Source organism: Danio aesculapii, chromosome 23 (assembly GCF_903798145.1).
Source record: "Danio aesculapii chromosome 23, fDanAes4.1, whole genome shotgun sequence".
Classification (NCBI taxonomy): Eukaryota; Metazoa; Chordata; class Actinopteri; order Cypriniformes; family Danionidae; genus Danio; species Danio aesculapii.
Genome location: NC_079457.1, coordinates 7910510 through 7928218, shown reverse-complemented (window position 1 = coordinate 7928218; position 17709 = coordinate 7910510). Strand labels below are relative to the sequence as shown.

Sequence of the window (17709 nt, the reverse complement as noted above, 5' to 3'; positions counted from 1 at the left end):
CCCATAGATACTCACATTCATACACTTTGGACAAATTTAGTTTTTTATTCGATTCAGCTATAGCGTATGTGTTTGGACTGTTGGGGAAACCAGAGCACCCAGAGGAAACCCACGCCAACACAGGGAGAACATGCAAATTCCACACAGAAACGCCAACTGGCCTAACCAGGACTCAAACCAGAAACCTTCTTGCTGTGAGGCGACCATGCTAACCATTGTGCCGACCCATGTAATATGATTATTACTCCCATAATTCATAGAGTTTTTAGTTTGAACATCATAACAATATATCATAATTAAAATCTATCATAATTAGATTTCATTCGGCCCCCCTGAGGATGATCACAAGATTTAGACTATTATGCTTAGCTTGTTTGATGTAAATGGATACATCTTATCTACTAATAAGATGTACTAATATCTATATATCATCTTATGTTAATGTTTGGTGAAGCTATAGGTCAAAACATGATCTTGTGTAGTCTGTGTATCTTCAGGAGGCCGAGGCTTTGTTTCAATCCATGTGCAGAAGTTTATTAAAACGGTGAGACAGAGATATCAACATATTAACAGGCAAATAGTCGGTAACAGGAAAGCAGTCCAAACCAAGCGACAAGCAAAGGGGTAAATCCAGAAGATGTAGTAATAATGCAGGCAGAGGATCATTGCAAGAACAATCAGTCCAAAACAGATCAGAAGGGCAAAGACGTGGTTAAGGCAGGCAGGGTCATACACAGGAATGCAGTCAAGAAAGTCACTAGGAACAACGCTTGGTACGACAGGTAAACTGGCAATACTTCGCAAAGAAGCATGGCTGAGCACTCACTGAAATACAGCACAAACAGGAAATAGCCGCAGAGGGAGCGGAGCTGAGTCAGTAGTCGGGCGAGGGCTCCCTCTGCTGGCGTGGTGTTACAGACTGTTTACATGCATTTGCAACCCAGGCTCATTCTGAAAACGTATCCCATGGACGTTTCTGGAGACCGTGAAATACGTCCCGCGAGGTACGTATTTTTGCAGTTTTTGTTTTTGCGAATTCACGAGAGGCCGCTGTGTGTGCTTTTTCATATTTCAAATTTCTTTCGCGAGTGCTATTCGTGCCCGCTGTTCTCACGTAAACCCACCAGAGGCCGCTGTCGACCGAACGTCTGTCTGACTGGCTGAATGACTGAATGACTGAATGACTGGATGACTGACTGGCTGGCCGACCAATCGACTGACCCACCCTCCTCCTTCCCTAAACCCAACCAATTTTATCAATTGAACCGCTCACCCACTTACTTCCCTAAACCTAACCAACGATCTACAAAAGCCGTCCAGAGAAAGAAAAGCCCTCGTCTGATTTTTACCACATTTTCGGATTTTACCACATTCTCACCCTGTTATTCACTTGTTCACATGTTCACTTTCCCCGGACTCGAACCCCGTCATCATCGTGGTCAACTCCTCTCTGCGTCTCAAGTCTGCCGACGCACATGACAAGCTAACTGGACAAACTGGTTGCAGCGGCAAAGCCCTCCACATGGAGGTAAGCAGTCAGTCGGTAAGCGCGAAAAGAAACTGCGTCATACCGCCCCGTATCGCTCATTTTAAAAAATTAAATGCAGCCATACGTACCTCCGGCTACATAATTCGCGGCCTTCAGAAACGTCCGCGGGACTATGTTTTCAGAATGCGCCTGTGTTGTGCATTTGCTATAGTTTGCTCTCCTGCTTGTTGTGTTCTGATAGTATTTTTGATCATTTTCAGTTTAGACATTTATTTTCAGATCATGTTTGACCTTTTCCCTTTTACCCAGAATCAATTATTGCAATACCCGAGAGATCTCAACCCCCCGCACCTGAAGAAAACACATGCAGATAAAAAAAATCCCCATCAAATTAAGAATGAAATCAGCCTGACAGCACACACATTCTGTATTTGAGTTCCATTGTAAGAAAGATTATTGGTCATACTTTATTTAATGTACAAGTCACACTACACTGTAAAAAATACCTTATTCTTTTGTTTATTTACGGTTGTAAATTGCATTATGGGATGTTGATCTCTGCTCTGTTGAGTTTAATGTTGAAAATTCAACTCTACAGTTTAACAAAGTGACTTTTATTGATATTTTAGTAGTTTTAAATAATGTAATGTATAAGAAATAACATGTAGAGAAATAAATCTGTAAAATAACTGTAAATATACTGGAAGTTTATTACAAGGTTTCTGTAGCGTAATAAACAACACCAGCCCAGACAATCTATCACTTTAAACTATTAAATTTTTCAACATTTTTGTAAGGAAGATCAATGTCTCATAATGCAAGTCAAAAGCATAAATAAACTATAATATAAAAAATTAAAACATAATTCAGAAAATTGCTAATTTACAGATATATACTGTGTATTAACACTGGTTCCCAAAGTGGGGGTCAGGACTCCCTGAGGGGTCGCGGGACAATGAGAAAGGGGCACTTGGTGATTTCCAAAAATCAGATTAGTTTTAATAAACTATTAAAATTACTATATTTTATCCTTAACCTACAGAAGATTAAAGTAGTTACATTAAAAGTACAAGATGCAAATAAAAAGCCATCAGTTTTTTAAAAATTCCATTGGATTGTGACTCCTGGGGTTTTTACTTTTCAGATTATCCCCACAGCAAATGTGTCATTTGGAACAGATTGATTTTACGGCACCAGCCTAAACTTTGTGACACCTTTATGGCACTTATATGTGCAGTAGGTGATCGTCTTCAGAAACAGTTTTTGCTGTGCTGGTTGAAAGTCTCTTCACATTCCAATAGTAATGATTAAAGTAATGATCTTAATGTATTTATATGTATTTTTATATTCTGGGTAAGGCATAGGACTAAAAAATGTTCATTCAATTAAATATTGTCGGGGCGACATTTCCCATAACTCCCATTTACGCAGAGCCGCCATTTGCGTGTGCACAGGCGCCACGTTCATGATATGTGCACACGAGACAAACGCTGAATTAAAACTTTTTAAAATCCTGAATCAATATTGGAGTTAACTTTTGCACGCTGGAGAAAGGATGTCACCACGGCTGAAGTATTTATATTAGACAGGTTATGTTCTGATTAAAACTATTTTATTCGCGCAAAGCTGATGTAGATTGTGTTGGTATGAATGCGTTATATGCAGAGAAGTGTTGTTCAGTCACTGAAATTGTCCGGCGAACGATTGATGTGACAATTTTTTTTGTTTCATAAGGTTCCTTTTACAGCTTCAATAATGTAGATTTTTATTTAGCTTACCTACAAAACATTAGTAAATGGTGCCATATAAATAACGCTAGCAATAAACTACTAATTACCTGCTTATTATTAATAATTAAGGTAGTAGTTGTGTTTAGGTATTGGGTAGGATTAAGGATGTAAAATAAGATCATACTTTATAAGTGCTAATAAGATCTTAATAAGAGCCATTCAATAAGCCAGTAGTAAATGCTGTGAATTGTTACTTAAACTAAAATGTCTTTATTTGTATTATGAATTAGCTTTTCTGTATTTGGTTGTATTGCTATTATTTTTGTAGCTTTTTGTATTTGAGTATTTGTATTTGGTTGTGTTGCATTTACACTATGTGACAAAAATCTTATATTATCACCTATACAAGTTTTAGTAACAGCAAATAATAACTTGACTTCTAGTTGATCATTTGGTATCCGAAGTGGCTCATATGAAAGGCAAAGGCCTCTAGATTACGCTTATTTTACCAAAATAAAATATCATCATGCCTTGATTTTGAATGATTTAATTAGGACAGTAAGGTCTGACTTTGCTTAGACAAAAGTCTCGTCACTAAACAGAAATAATGTCCAGTATAGAATATAAAGTCATGGTGCAGTGGAAACAGAATGAATATTGTGTCTGACTCCCATGAGCTGGGAGGACTGCATCCATACATCTCTACAATGACTCAAATCACTTATTAATAAAGTCATCTGGAATGACAAAGAAAGCGTTCTTGCAGGACTCCCAGAGTTCATCAAGATTCTCTGAATTCATCTTCAATGCCTCCATCTTACCCCAGACATGCTCAATAATGTTCGTGTCTTGTGACTGGGCTGGCCAATCCTGGAGCTTCTTGACCTTCTTTGCTTTCAGGAATTTTGATGTGGAGGCTGAAGTATGAGGAGCACTATCCTGCTGAAGAATTTGCCCTCTCCTGTGGTTTGTAATGTAATGGGCAGCACAAATGTCTTGATACCTCAGGCTGCTGATGTTGTCATCCACTCTGCAGATCTCTCGCATGCCCCCATACTGAATGTAACCCCAAACCATGATTTTTTTTTCTTCACCAAACTTGACTGAGTTCTGTGAGAATCTTGGGTCCATACAGGGTCCAGTAGGTCTTCTGCAGTATTTGTGATGATTGGGATGCAGTTCAACAGATGATTCATCAGATAAATCCACCTTCTGCCACTTTTCCAAATGATCAACTGAAGTCAAGTTATTATTTGTTGCTCGTACAACTGAGATCGACAACAAGACTTTGGTCAGGTAGTGTACAGCATGTGTTGTTAAACAGATTTTTTAAGAATGTGTTTTCTTATGTTGCAGCATATTGCGCCCTTCTGGTCACCATAAATGTAAATGCTGTTTAAGCATTTAGAATTTTCAGTCCTATTTGTGTACTATTAAATGAGGATACTTTAGTTTGAGAGCAACCATTGAGTATCACTATATTTCACCAAGGCCCACTCACTTTAAAATGTGTAAATGTCTGGCCTCGATACTACTGTGCAAAGCTAGTTATGGACACATGGACCCATAACACATGCTCTTATTTATGCACATAAATTGAGCATTAGTAAACTGTGGCCTTGGTAATGTGAAACCAATACATTTCTGTTGTTGAACAACCATAGAGTGTCATTAGAGGTAATAACTGTCTCTTTTTGTGGGTAATTCTGTCATTTTTCTACTTTTTATTGAAAATGTCCTGCTTATCCACAAATATAAGTCAGAGTAAATAATGACCATTAGAATGTTTAAATAATATAATAAATTTTTGTTATGTCCAAGCATTGAAAATGGAGCGATGTTTAGAGTTGCCCCATTTTCAGTGTTGAAGAGTAGTAAATAAATGAGCAAAAAAAAGTTGAGGGTGGCTGAGTGGTTAGCACTGTCACGTCACAGCAAGAAGGTGGCTGGTTCGAGTGCTTGCTGGGCAAGTTGGCATTTCATTGTGGAGTGTGCATGTTCTCCCTGTGCTGGTGTGGGTTTCCTCCAGGTGCTCTGGTTTCCCTCACAGTCCAAACACATGCGCTATAGGTGAATAAAATAAACTAAATTGGCTGGAGTGTATGAGTGTGTGTGAGTGTGGGAGTTTATGTGTGTTTCTCAGTGCTGGGTTGTTGGTGGAAGGGCAAACGCTGCGTAAAACGTATGTTGGAATAGTTGGTGGTTCATTCCGCTGTGTCGACCTCTGATAATCAGGAACTAAGCCGAAGGAAAATGAATGAATGAATAAAAAAATCAACTGTGAAAAGAGACTTCAAAATGAGATCCGAAGGTACCTAAAATCTAAAAAAAAAGTTATAATAGTTTGAGACCACTTTAAAATTCTGATGTTTTTGTCAATTTTGTATATTACTGAAGATATTTCTTTCAAATTTGAAATATAAATGTTGTCATTTATAACCTTTTTTAGCATACAATAACAAAAAACCTGCCATATTCATCTTGAGTCAACACAGAGGTAACAGCTGCCTCTTTGTGGTTAATTTTGTCTTTTTTTTATAATTTTAATAAAAATGTCCTGCTTTTCCACAAATAAAATTCAATAAGTAAACAAGTAAATAATGATTATTTGAATACATTAAAATACTGTTATTTTTTGTTACTTTCAGTATTGAAGAGTAATACATAAATGAGCAAAAATAAACATTGGAGTGATAAAAAAGACTTCAAAACGGTGCATAAAGGACCCAAAATGTAAAAAAAAAAATTAAAATAAATTGAGACCTCTTAAAAAATCTGATGTTTTTGAGTTCAATTTATTTTTTAGTTTCATTTTGTAAAATTTAATAATAAAAATGTAAATTATACACTTTTTTTTTTTGTATAAAACAACAATAAAGTTCTCATTTATATATTTATCTTGAGACAAAACAATATTAATGTTTTAACTTCAGAACAGTTTTTAACAGAACTGAATTTATTTGAATAACACATTCCGTCACGACAAATAAACATACTTTTTATTTTGAACAGTTTTTGTAGAAAAATGGTTTTAATGACAGTATTTTTATGTAAAATTCATCATTGTCAGACCTTAACAAAATAATACGAATATTTGTAAGCAGTATATATTAATTTTTTATTATTTTTGATCTATTATATTTGAGTTTTTATAAGAGTCTGACGGTATGATAACCTTGGATAAAAAATATCACGGTTTCACGATATTGTGATTACTGCTCTAAAATATATTCTTTTTAAATGTCTGGGTTAAATACAAAAACCCTTTCCCTTTTGAACACAATATATTTTATTTTGAGAAACATTTAAAGTATTTTGGAAGAGTACATGTCAGGCTAAATTAATTGTTAACTTCTGCCATCTTCATTTGTTTCAAAACAGATTTTTTTAAACAATTTAAAACAGGATCTTTAGATATCTTATCTGCTGAAGATACTGTTGTCCAAAAAAAAAGTAAATAAAAATATCTTACACATACATTAGGATTGGTATTGCAGAAAATTTTGACGGTTTTAACACCTTCACTTTTCCAAACCGCGGTAAACCTTGATAACGGATATCGTCCCATGCCTAGTTTCTAATCCATTGTTTGTTTTCCATATTATATTTTAGTGTCTATAAAGTATTTGGGTTCTTCTGTATGTGCACATTTAAGTGAAGTTTATTTATAAACTCATTTCGAGAGGATCACGTGCTTATGATTGCTTGCAGCTGGCCCCGCATTATTTAATTTACAATTCACCAATCAGGCGATTCCTGAGCCACTATAAATACCCTAAGTTCCATATAACAGCCATATTTATTTTAAAGAATCCACCCTTTCACCCCTACTCATCCTCCTTTCCTTGATGGGTGGCACGGTGGCCCAGTGGTTAGCACTGTTGCCTCACAGCAAGAACGTCACTGGTTCTAGTCCTTACCAAGCCAGCCGTCGTTTCTGTGCAGAGTTTACACATTCTCCCCATGCTCACATGGGTTTCCCCCGGATTCCCTGATTTCCTCCCACCATCCAAAAACATGCAACTTAAGTTAATTGACTAATCCAAATCGACACTATAGACATGCTCCTACTAAGTAGATATCTCATAAGAGCATTCACTATCTGTTCATTAGCTACTACAGCAGGGGAGTTCTCCAGATCTACCTGAGCTCAAACACCCCTCTCGCCTTGCAAACGGGAGGGAGCCCCTGGCTCGAGGATCTTATGAGCTCTCTCCTCGGACAGCATGCCAAACAAGCTTTATAATCAATCATCAGCTAAGTGTGAACTCTTGAATTATTTTTTAAAACCATGTTTAATTAACTTGTATTTTAGTCGACAAACTTTTATTTCTCCAATTTATTTCAATTAACTCTTTTTTGGTGTGTAAACATCTTTATAAAAAATTTTTATTAAGGTTTGCAGAAAACACACCATAATTCCCCAAATGACCCAAGGTATATATGTATTTTCTATTGGATTGAGGTCAAGTGATTGGCTGGGCCATTCTATGGCTTGGTTTTCTTTCTCTGAAAGCATTTGGTTGTGTTTTGGATCATTATCTTGCTGAAATGTCCATCCTGGTTTCATCTTCATTCTTCTGCTAATGTAGATGTTGCACTGAAGCAGCTAATATTCATTTAAACTGAGGAAGAGCAGAGGGTTGCTGAAGAATTACTGAGAGATTTCAGCTGCTGTCTGGGCTTTCACTCTTTCTACACCTCCCTGTCTTCATGTGTTCAATATTTTTCCCTCTGTCATTTCATTTTATTGCACATAACTTTATTTGTAAAGTAATTAGTTTTGTTTTGTTTGCATTTATGGATTTCTTTGATTGCTACCAACATCTGGGGAAAATTTCAAGTCAACAGCCCCTTTAGAAATAGGTTTCTGTAAAATTTTCTGAGAAAAGGGTGATGTGTTCCATACTTATTTCCCCAACTGTATACTAATATATATATATATATATATATATATATATATATATATATATATATATATATATATATAGTTTTATCTGTCATCAAAAACACTTCTAGCCCAGCTAACAGCTTGTTGCTACTCTCAAAGTAACTTCCAAAACATTTATTTTAATTTAAATGTTGAATACCAATCAACCACTTCTAATTACTTCATGCCTTGACGAACATCCCAGATATTAACAGATGTTGAATTAGCTTGCATTATTACATGTCTTCAGTGTGGCAGCGTCCCAGATTCATCCTCTTTTACAACTTGTGGGAGCTTCTCTCTCCCTAAAAGTGACAGATAAAAATCCAAATGTGTTTGTGTGTGTCTGTTGTTCAGGTTCTGATTCCCCTCACGCGCTGTAACTCACACAAAGAGACCATACAGGGACAACTCAAAGTGCGCAACGCTGGAGTCTACACACTCATCTTCGATAACTCATTCTCCAGGTACAATAACATACACACGCACACACTGGGAATCCTTTCAGAGCTTTTGTGTTTGTTTTTCAGACTGATAGTGTTTTGCTAATGTTATCTACACTGTCAAACACACTCATTTTTACTCATGCTGTGTAAAACATTTTGCTTGTTTGTAAAGCATTTTATTGCATCATCAACACACCATTAGTGATATTGTGCTGCCTGCTTTCATACAATATTTGGTCGGATTACTAGTGCATTGTATAGCATGTGACAGATAAATCAAACCCAGAATGCATTGCATCAATATCTTCACAAAAATAAAATGAGTAATAATCACAAGATGACAATCGGAGCACACACACGCACACACACACACACACACACACACACACGCGCACACACACACACACACACTACTGTTGAAAAGTATGGGTTGGTGAGATTTTTAAATGTGTTTGGAAGTCTCTTATGCTTACTAAAGCATCTGTAATTTAATTATAAAAGTACAGTGAAAACGGTAATAATGACAAAAAATATTATAATTAAAGTAAAAAATATTATTATAATTAAATTGTTACAATTAAGGTATAAAAAAGGTTTCACTTTTATGTTAAAATGTCGTTTATAACATGTGAATTTTCTGTATCGTTTCCCCAATCTTCAGTTTACCAGGGGTGGCCACAGCGGAATGAACCACCAAAATTGGAATAGTGTCAAATATTATTATAATTAATATGTCTCTATTTTATGTTAAAATGTAATCTTTTTTCTGTAAATTTTAGGAATAATTAAGTTTTCAGTCTAACATGCTGATAATATACACTCACCGGCCACTTTATTAGGTACACCTTGCTAGTACTGGGGTGGACTCCCCTTTGCCTTCAGAACTGCCTTAATCCTTCATGGTATAGATTCAGCAAGGTACTGGAAATTTTCCTCTGAAATTTTGGTCCATATTGACATGATAGCATCACGCAGTTGCTGCAGATTTGTCGGCTGCACATCCATGATGCCAATCTCCCATTACAACCTCATGCTCTATTGGATTGAGATCTGGTGACTGTGGAGGCCGTTTGAGTACAGTGAACTCATTGTCATGTCCAAGAAACCAGCCTGAGATGATTTGCGCTTAATTACATGGTGCGTTATCCTGCTGGAAGTAGCCATCAGAAGATGGGTACACTGTGGTCATAAAGGGATGGACATGGTCAGCAACAATACTCGGCTGTGGTGTTAACACAATGCTCAGTTGGTACTAATGGGCCCAAAGTGTGCCAAGAAAATATCCCCCACACCATTACACCACCACCACCATCCTGAACCGTTGATGCAAGGCAGGATGGATCCATGCTTTCATATTGAAGCCAAATTCTGACCCTACCATCCGAATATCGCAGCAGAAACCGAGACTCATCAGACCAGGCAACGTTTTTCCAATCTTCTATTGTCCAATTTTGGTGAGCCTGTGTGAATTGTAGCCTCAGTTTCCTGTTCTTAGCGGACAGGAGTGGCACCCGCTGTGGTCTTCTGCTGCTGTAGCCCGTCCGCCTCAAGGTTGGATGTGTTGTGCAGTCAGAGATGCTCTTTTGCATACCTCGGTTGTAATGAGTAGTTATTTGAGTTACTGTTGCCTTTCTATCAGCTGGACCAGTCTGGCAATTCTCCTCTCACCTCTGGCATCAACAAGGCATTTGCGCCCACAGAACTGGCGCTCACTGTGTATTTTCTCTTTTTCGGACCATTCTCTGTAAACCCTAGAGATGGTTGTGCGTGAAAATCCCAGTAGATCAGCAGTTTCTGAACTGCAGCAGATCGTCTTGACCATGTCTACATGCCTAAATGCACTGATTTGCTGCCTTTTGTTTGGCTGATTAGAAATTTGCGTTAACAAGCAGTTGGAAAGGTGTACCTAACAAAGTGGCCTGTTAATGTGTTTTATTATTGTTAAACAGTGATCAAAGATAACTACAAGTTAAGAAAAATACCACCATTCCTATTTCAGTACTGACAAGTGTAGAAATAAAAAGGAGTTCAGTTCTTTTTTAAATGTGAAGATTTTGTGTATGATTAGATGAGTATTTATAGTTTTGATATTTTTAGCAACTTGTCAACATCAGACACTAATGAAATTAAACATTTGTTCCATTATAACAATATCTATTTAAAAACATCTCCTGCTAGCATACGATTAAATTAGATTAGCACAATGTCCATAAAGTGACAAAGTTTATATAAAGAAGCAGGTAAGTAACAGAAAAGTTTCCAATGCGCAAATGCTATACATTCCTCGTGTTCTGAGTTTATATGATAGGGTTTAGAGAAATAAACCACATTTTAGTGAGTATTATTGAACAAAGCTCTAGACTCTTTGCACATGACTGCACATTCATTAATCTCTACTGCAGTTCACACCGAGGTAGCCAGGAAAAGCACACTCAAAGTGCACTCTTCTGATAAAACAAGATTAATAAAACATGAAACATATTGCCTAAAAATCCCCAGAAAAATGATCTGGTAGTTCCCTCACTGAGTTAAACATCTCTGGAGCAGAACTCCTGTTTTTAGATAAGTCAGATTAACAGTTCACGGTTGAACACTTTGCTGTCTTTGACAAACCTCAGAGATCAATGTACATAGACTGCATTTCGTGTCACATCTCTTGTTGTCTGCTTTTTCTGGGCAAGCACAGTGCTTATAAAGTCATGCTTCATGTAAAGACTTTACATAAATTATACATTAAATTTCAGTTTATTTAGATGCAACAAGCTTGAATTTTCATGGTGACAAACAAGTTGGCTGATTCTGATACAGATTCTTCTCATTTTTAAAAGATAGAAATTGGAAATGTAAAATATGACCACATACAGGGGCGCCGCAAGGGTAGGGTGAAGGAAATTAGGACGATTCAAACGCCCCGGCTCTTCACTTTTGTTCACGACACCCCCCACCCTACACTTCACTTTCGTTCGCGACACCTCCACACACCCATCAAGAACTTATGGCCCTTTTTTGGAGGGCCCTAAGTCACAGGTAGGCCCACACGGAATCTGCACGGACACAGAATTACGCAGATTTTTAGCCCATCATCAATTCTGTTTATTTACTTGTGTAAATGTGTGCAAGTTTATAGTTATTCAGTTTTTTGTAATTAATTTCAGTAATAATATTGACTAGTATGAAAATATTTATATGATTTATTTACTATACAATTTTAAAGTAATATTTTCTGTCTTTTAGTAGAGATATTATATGAGAGACTTGCTTTGTTTACTAAATGAAGTGGTTTCAGTTGGATTTGCATAGTAAACATTAAATAAAAGTTAAATAGTATTCTTTTTCATTTTATATATTAAGTTTTTAGTTATGATACTCCCAGAATTATTCTGCATACATCCGCAGATTTTGAACAAAATTCTCTGCAGAAATATCACAAAATGTTCGCAGATTCTGTTTGGCCCTAGTCATGGAGGCAAGGATTTTCTGGAATTTTTCCGGGAAAGACCATTCACACATCTATTCCAAAATACCGGTCAATTCTAACATCATTCATCAGAAATGAGCTCTAATCGGCTGCACTTGTATTTATAAACATAGAAGAGGTCAGGCTTTTGTTAATTTAAAGTTTTAGCATTCATGCAGCTGCTTTGTCCTAGAGACCCCTGAAGGCAGAAGCTCGAACCACAGCTAAATGTTTACACATTTGACTACATTACAAATTCTGTGGATGGATAAGTATTGTGAACAACTTCGATGAAAACAAAGTGACCAGCTGAAGAATGAATATAACACCACATATTTTGTTACTAATGTAGTACTCCCATACAGGATATTTTTGTTAGCTTTTCAGTTTTTTGATCTGATAAATTGGTTTACAGATGGTCAAATTCGTAATATTTTTGGACATTCAATTTAAATATTAATATACAATTCACTGTAAACTGTAGAGTTTGCATTACTGTATTTGCATTATGATAGGTCAACATTAATAATATTCAATTATTTATTTTCTTTTCGGCTTAGTCCCTTTAATAATCTGGGGTCACCACAGCGGAATGAACCGCCAACTTGTCCAGCACATGTTTTACGCAGCGGATGCCCTTCCAGCTGCAATCCATTCACACACATACACTATAGGCAATTTAGCCTACCCAATTCACCTATAGCGCATGTCTTTGGACTTGTGGGGGAAACCGGAGCACCTAGAGGAAACCCACGCCAGCTAGGCGTATAATATGGTATACAGCGTGATCTAAAAATAGCAACGGTGTCAGTTTCAATACTGTTATACCATCATAAAAAATGCACTTAAATAGGAGACAAGCATTAAATAAGAAATATTATTTATTTCATACCTAAAAATGCGTATGTGGGATTGTCATCACGGGACAGTGTGGAGGAGAGAGAGAGAGAGGTGAGGTAAGATGGCGAGTCGCGCACTAAGTGACCTGGTCTCGAAAAAGAACACAACCTCTGCAGTTTGGCAGTATTTCCTGTTTCGACCGAAGGAGAAGGGAGACGTGGTAAATACGAACTAGAGGTCTGCATTCTTGCTGCTGTGACGTGGGACCAGACAAGATTTGTTGTGGTGCGGGAATAAATTTCCAAATAAAGCGTGGGAGCGGTCGGTAACTCTGGTGTAATATGAACGGGAGTGGGCGCGCGGTCTAACAATATCGCTCCCGAGCGAGCGAGCACGCGCACGTGTGTGGATGCTGTTTATGTGTGTGTGTATGTGTGTGAATGAGAGCGTGATGCTGTGTGTCGCTTGGTGCTCTCTTTCTCTCTTTCTCTCTCTATATATATATATATATGTGTGTGGGAGAGCATCCCGCGCAGACCTCTAATATGAACAAGACAAACAGGTGATTGCGAACCTAAGGTCGCATATACGGTATTTCCAGTTGGTTTAGGAACAAGCCAACAATGGTGACGCTGTCTGAGCCTTACGTCATAATTTTTTTGCACGGTAATACCGGATACCGAGGTAAAATAGGGAGGAGGTTTGACTGTATCAAAATTTGGATACCGCCCAAGCCTAACGCCAAAACAGGTAGAACATGCAAACTCCACACAGTAATGCCAACTTACCCAGCCTAGGCTCTACATCTATTTTATGTAGTTTATGTATTTATATGTATTTTTAATCAACTCTGACAGAAAATATGTAAGACACACATGTTGTTCAGGTTTAAGATTCATGTTTAATTCTCCCGGTGACAAAGCTGAACTCGACTGCTGCTCTAAAGAAGATTTGTTAAATGTTTTTATCACATCTCAAGCTCCTTTTTTAAACTTTGTGCAATTTTAAATAAGTTCACTCAGGATATCGGTAGTCTTTATTTTGAACTAGGGTTGTCAAAAGTATCGATTTTGGTACCATTTTGGTATAGAAATTTCCCGCTAACATGTGAGCAGTGCCTTCTTAATCACTGCTGATTGGTCATTGTGTTCACATGCCCAACAGAAATGGCTGAGAAGTTCATCGTTTACCACTCTTGTCTGTGTATCTGTGCTTGCTCTTGGCGAACAGCGGTGAAGAAGAACGCGCTCAACAGCATTCAAATATTGGCGGGAAATGAACGTTATTAAAATTTCAGTACCGATACGTTTGACAACCCTTTATTGAACGATAGAATTAAGCAATCACTGTTTGTCTTTTATACAGATTCCTCTCCAAGAAGGTCAACTACCACCTAACCATTGAGAAGCCGATCATCTACGATGGAAGTGACTTCCCTTAAATGCAGTGTTGTGGTGTGTAGTGTCTACAGTATGTGTAATACTGACTGTTAAGTTTATCCTTTAAATTCAGACCTGTTCCTGTGTGCCAAGGGCTTCGGTTTTACACTTGTATTTTTTATTTTAATGTTTTACCACTGATAGAATAGCTGTTATCTGTTGTGACTGGTGTTATGAAAGGGTTTCTACAGTTGCATGAAAGAGGATTAATTGCTTTTTGTTGTGTATTTTAATATTATTATTGTGGTTTTAGCCGTTTAAAATGATTACAGACACTACAGATGAATTCAGTTCTTCAGGGCAGTTGAAGCTCACATGGGTAAATATGCAACCACAATGACACAATCACAAATGACCTTTAAAAACTGACAATTTCAACATTTGTTTTCATTTCTAGCTGCTTATGATAGATAATTTTCTGCAAACAAGGCTTGAGAGGTATTTGCAGACATATCACACTACATTTTCACTACAGTTGTTCACCATAAGCTATATGAGTTCACCAAGTACACAGAAATGTGTAATATTTTGTCATATTAAGGTGTTTTTACATTATTTAGAAAATATAATGAAATGTCACACTGTATGGTACAAAAACATACAGTAGCTGCTTTTAAAAACACTATCTAGTATTTTTATTTACTCAAATCTGGCCATTCAGATAATATTTCATGACACAATCTGTTAGTTTTACTTCTGTTATGCATTTCCCACAAAGTAATCAACCCAAATGTCGCTAGAAAGACAGCAGTTGATCTATATAACTGCTAACTATTCTTCTGTGTCGTGTTATTAATATATATGCACAATGGATGCAGGTACATGCAAATACGGCACTTTTTACTTGTCTACGCCATGCAATAACTTTTGCAGTACATTGAATAAAGCTCCACATGTTTTGTACTCATGTAGCACTTGCATAGAGGATATTTTTGTACGCCGTTCAGTTTTGTGATGTGATAAAATTGGTTTACCGATCATATTCGTAATATTTTCGGACATTAGATTTTAATATTAATATATAATATAATCTGTTGAATGTGCATTAATTGATTTGCATCATGATAGGTCAATATTAGTAATATAAACACTATATACAGTTAGGTCCATAAATACTTGAACATCGACACAATTTTAACATTTTTGACTCTAAACACCAACACAATCGATTTGAAATGAACAAGATGTGCTTTAACTGTGGACTGTCAGCTTTCATTTGAGGGTATTTACATCCAAATCAGGTGAACACTGTTGGAATTACAACAGTTTGCATATGTGCCTCCCACTTGTTAAGGGTCCAAAAGTAATTGGACAGAATAATAATCATAAATCAAACTTTCACTTTTTTATACTTGATTGCAAATCTTTTGCAGTCAATTACAGCCTGAAATCTGGAATGCATAGACATCACCAGACGCTGGGGTTCATTCCTAGTGATGCTCTGCCAGGCCTCTACAGCAACTGTCTTCAGTTCCTGTTTGTTCTTAGGGCATTTTCCCTTCAGCAAGTGAAATGCATGCTCAATCGGATTCAGGTCAGGTGATTGACTTGGCCATAGCGTAACATTACACTTCTTTCCTTTCAAAAACTCTTTGGTTGCTTTTGCAGTATGCTTTGGCTCATTGTCCATTTGCACTGTGAAGCGCCGTCCAATAAGTTCTGAAGCATTTGGTTTAATATGAGCAGAAAATATTGCCTGAAACACTTCAGAATTCATCCTGCTACTTTTGTCAGGAGTCACATCAACAAATACAAAAGAATCAGTTCCATTGACAGCTATACATGCCCACACCATGTCACTACCACCACCATGCTTCACTGCTTAGGATCATGAGCAGGTTCTTTTCCATACTCTTTTATTCTCATCACTCTGGTACAAGTTGATATTGGTCTCATCTGTCCATAGCATCTTATTCCAGTACTGTAAAGGTTTTTTTTAGAACTCTAATCTGGCCTTTCTTGTTTTTGTGGCTAACCTATAGTTTACATCTAATGGTGAACCCTCTGTATTCACTCTGGTGGTCTTCCCTTGATTTTTGACTTTGACACACATACACCTCCCTTCTGGAGAGTGTTCTTGATCTGGCCAACTGTTATGAATGGTGTTTTCTTCACCAGGGAAAGAATTCTTTGGTCGTCCACCAATTGGTGCTGAGCTCTTTGGTGGATTCTTTCTATTTAAGATTGTTCCACACAGTTGTTTTGGCCATGCCTAATGTTTTTGCAATCCATCTGATGGGTTTGTTTTGTTTTTTCAGCCTAATAATGGCTTGCTTGACTAATAGTGACAGCTATTTGGATCTCATCTTGAGAATTGACTGCAACAGATTCCAAATGCAAATAGCACACTTTAAATAATCTCTGGACCTTTTATCTGCTCATTGTAATTGGGATAATGAGGAAATAACACACACCACACACCACCACGGAACAGCTTAGAAGCCAATTGTCCAATTACTTTTGGACCCTTAACAAGTGGGAGGCACATATGCAAACTGTTGTAATTCCTACAGCCTTCAGCTGATTTCCATGAAAATACCCTCAAATTAAAGCTGACACTCTGCATTTAAAGCACATCATTTCATTTTAAACAGATTGTGTTGATGTATAGAGCCAAAAATTTTAGAATTGTGTCGATGTCCAAACATTTATGGATCTGGCTGTATATAGTGTTAAGAAACAATTTAAACACTAAGAGGGTTCAATGTGCATTTCTCATGTTTTTATGTATTTTTAATCAACTTTGACAGAAAATATGCAAGACACGCATGTTTGTTCAGGTTTAAGATTCATGTTTAATTCTCCCGGTGACAAAGCTGAACTCGACTGCTGCTCTAAAGAAGATTTGTTTATATATTTTTATCACATCTCAAGCTCCTTTTTAAACTATGTGCAATTTAAAATAATTTCCTAATAGGTCTTTTTCTTCTTAAAATGATATTTTAAATCAATTCATGAAGTCACAAGTGGATGTTTTTGCGAATAATTCATGAATGTCTCTGAATTTGCTGATGATACTTCTGTGAATCTATGCAATCACTACTCAATGTTTACACATTGCAAAAAAATTTAAATGCAATAAATGTTGTATGAGTTCAGCATTTGGTGTTTGTTTATAACATGCGATTGAATGGATAAACATGTAATTAAAGAATTAAAGGGCACCTATTTTACCTCTTTTACAAGATGTAAGATAAGATTTTGATGTCTCCACAATGTGTCTGTAAAGTTTCGGCTCAAAACACCCAATAGATTATTTATTGTCTAATGTGGAATCTGCCCATTTTGGTGTCTGATCACAATGTAGCTGTTTTTGTAGCCTATGGCTTTAAATGCAAATGGCATGCGTGTCTGCTTCTCATGCATTACGTCAGATAA

General features: G+C 36.8%; 1 protein-coding gene across 3 annotated transcripts in view; it reads left to right on the top strand.

Moving 5' to 3' along the window:
* The window catches only part of LOC130216924 (FYVE and coiled-coil domain-containing protein 1-like), an 80781-nt gene extending 63352 nt beyond the window's left edge, over positions 1 to 17429 (top strand). For all 3 annotated transcript variants that reach the window (XM_056448858.1, XM_056448859.1, XM_056448857.1), the window contains exons 17-18: positions 8507 to 8616; positions 14258 to 17429. In XM_056448858.1, the coding sequence (XP_056304833.1) occupies positions 8507 to 8616; positions 14258 to 14333 (186 nt within the window). In that variant the 3' untranslated portion in view covers positions 14334 to 17429. The remainder of the gene's footprint in view (positions 1 to 8506; positions 8617 to 14257) is intronic.
* The last annotated feature ends 280 nt before the right edge of the window (positions 17430 to 17709 follow it).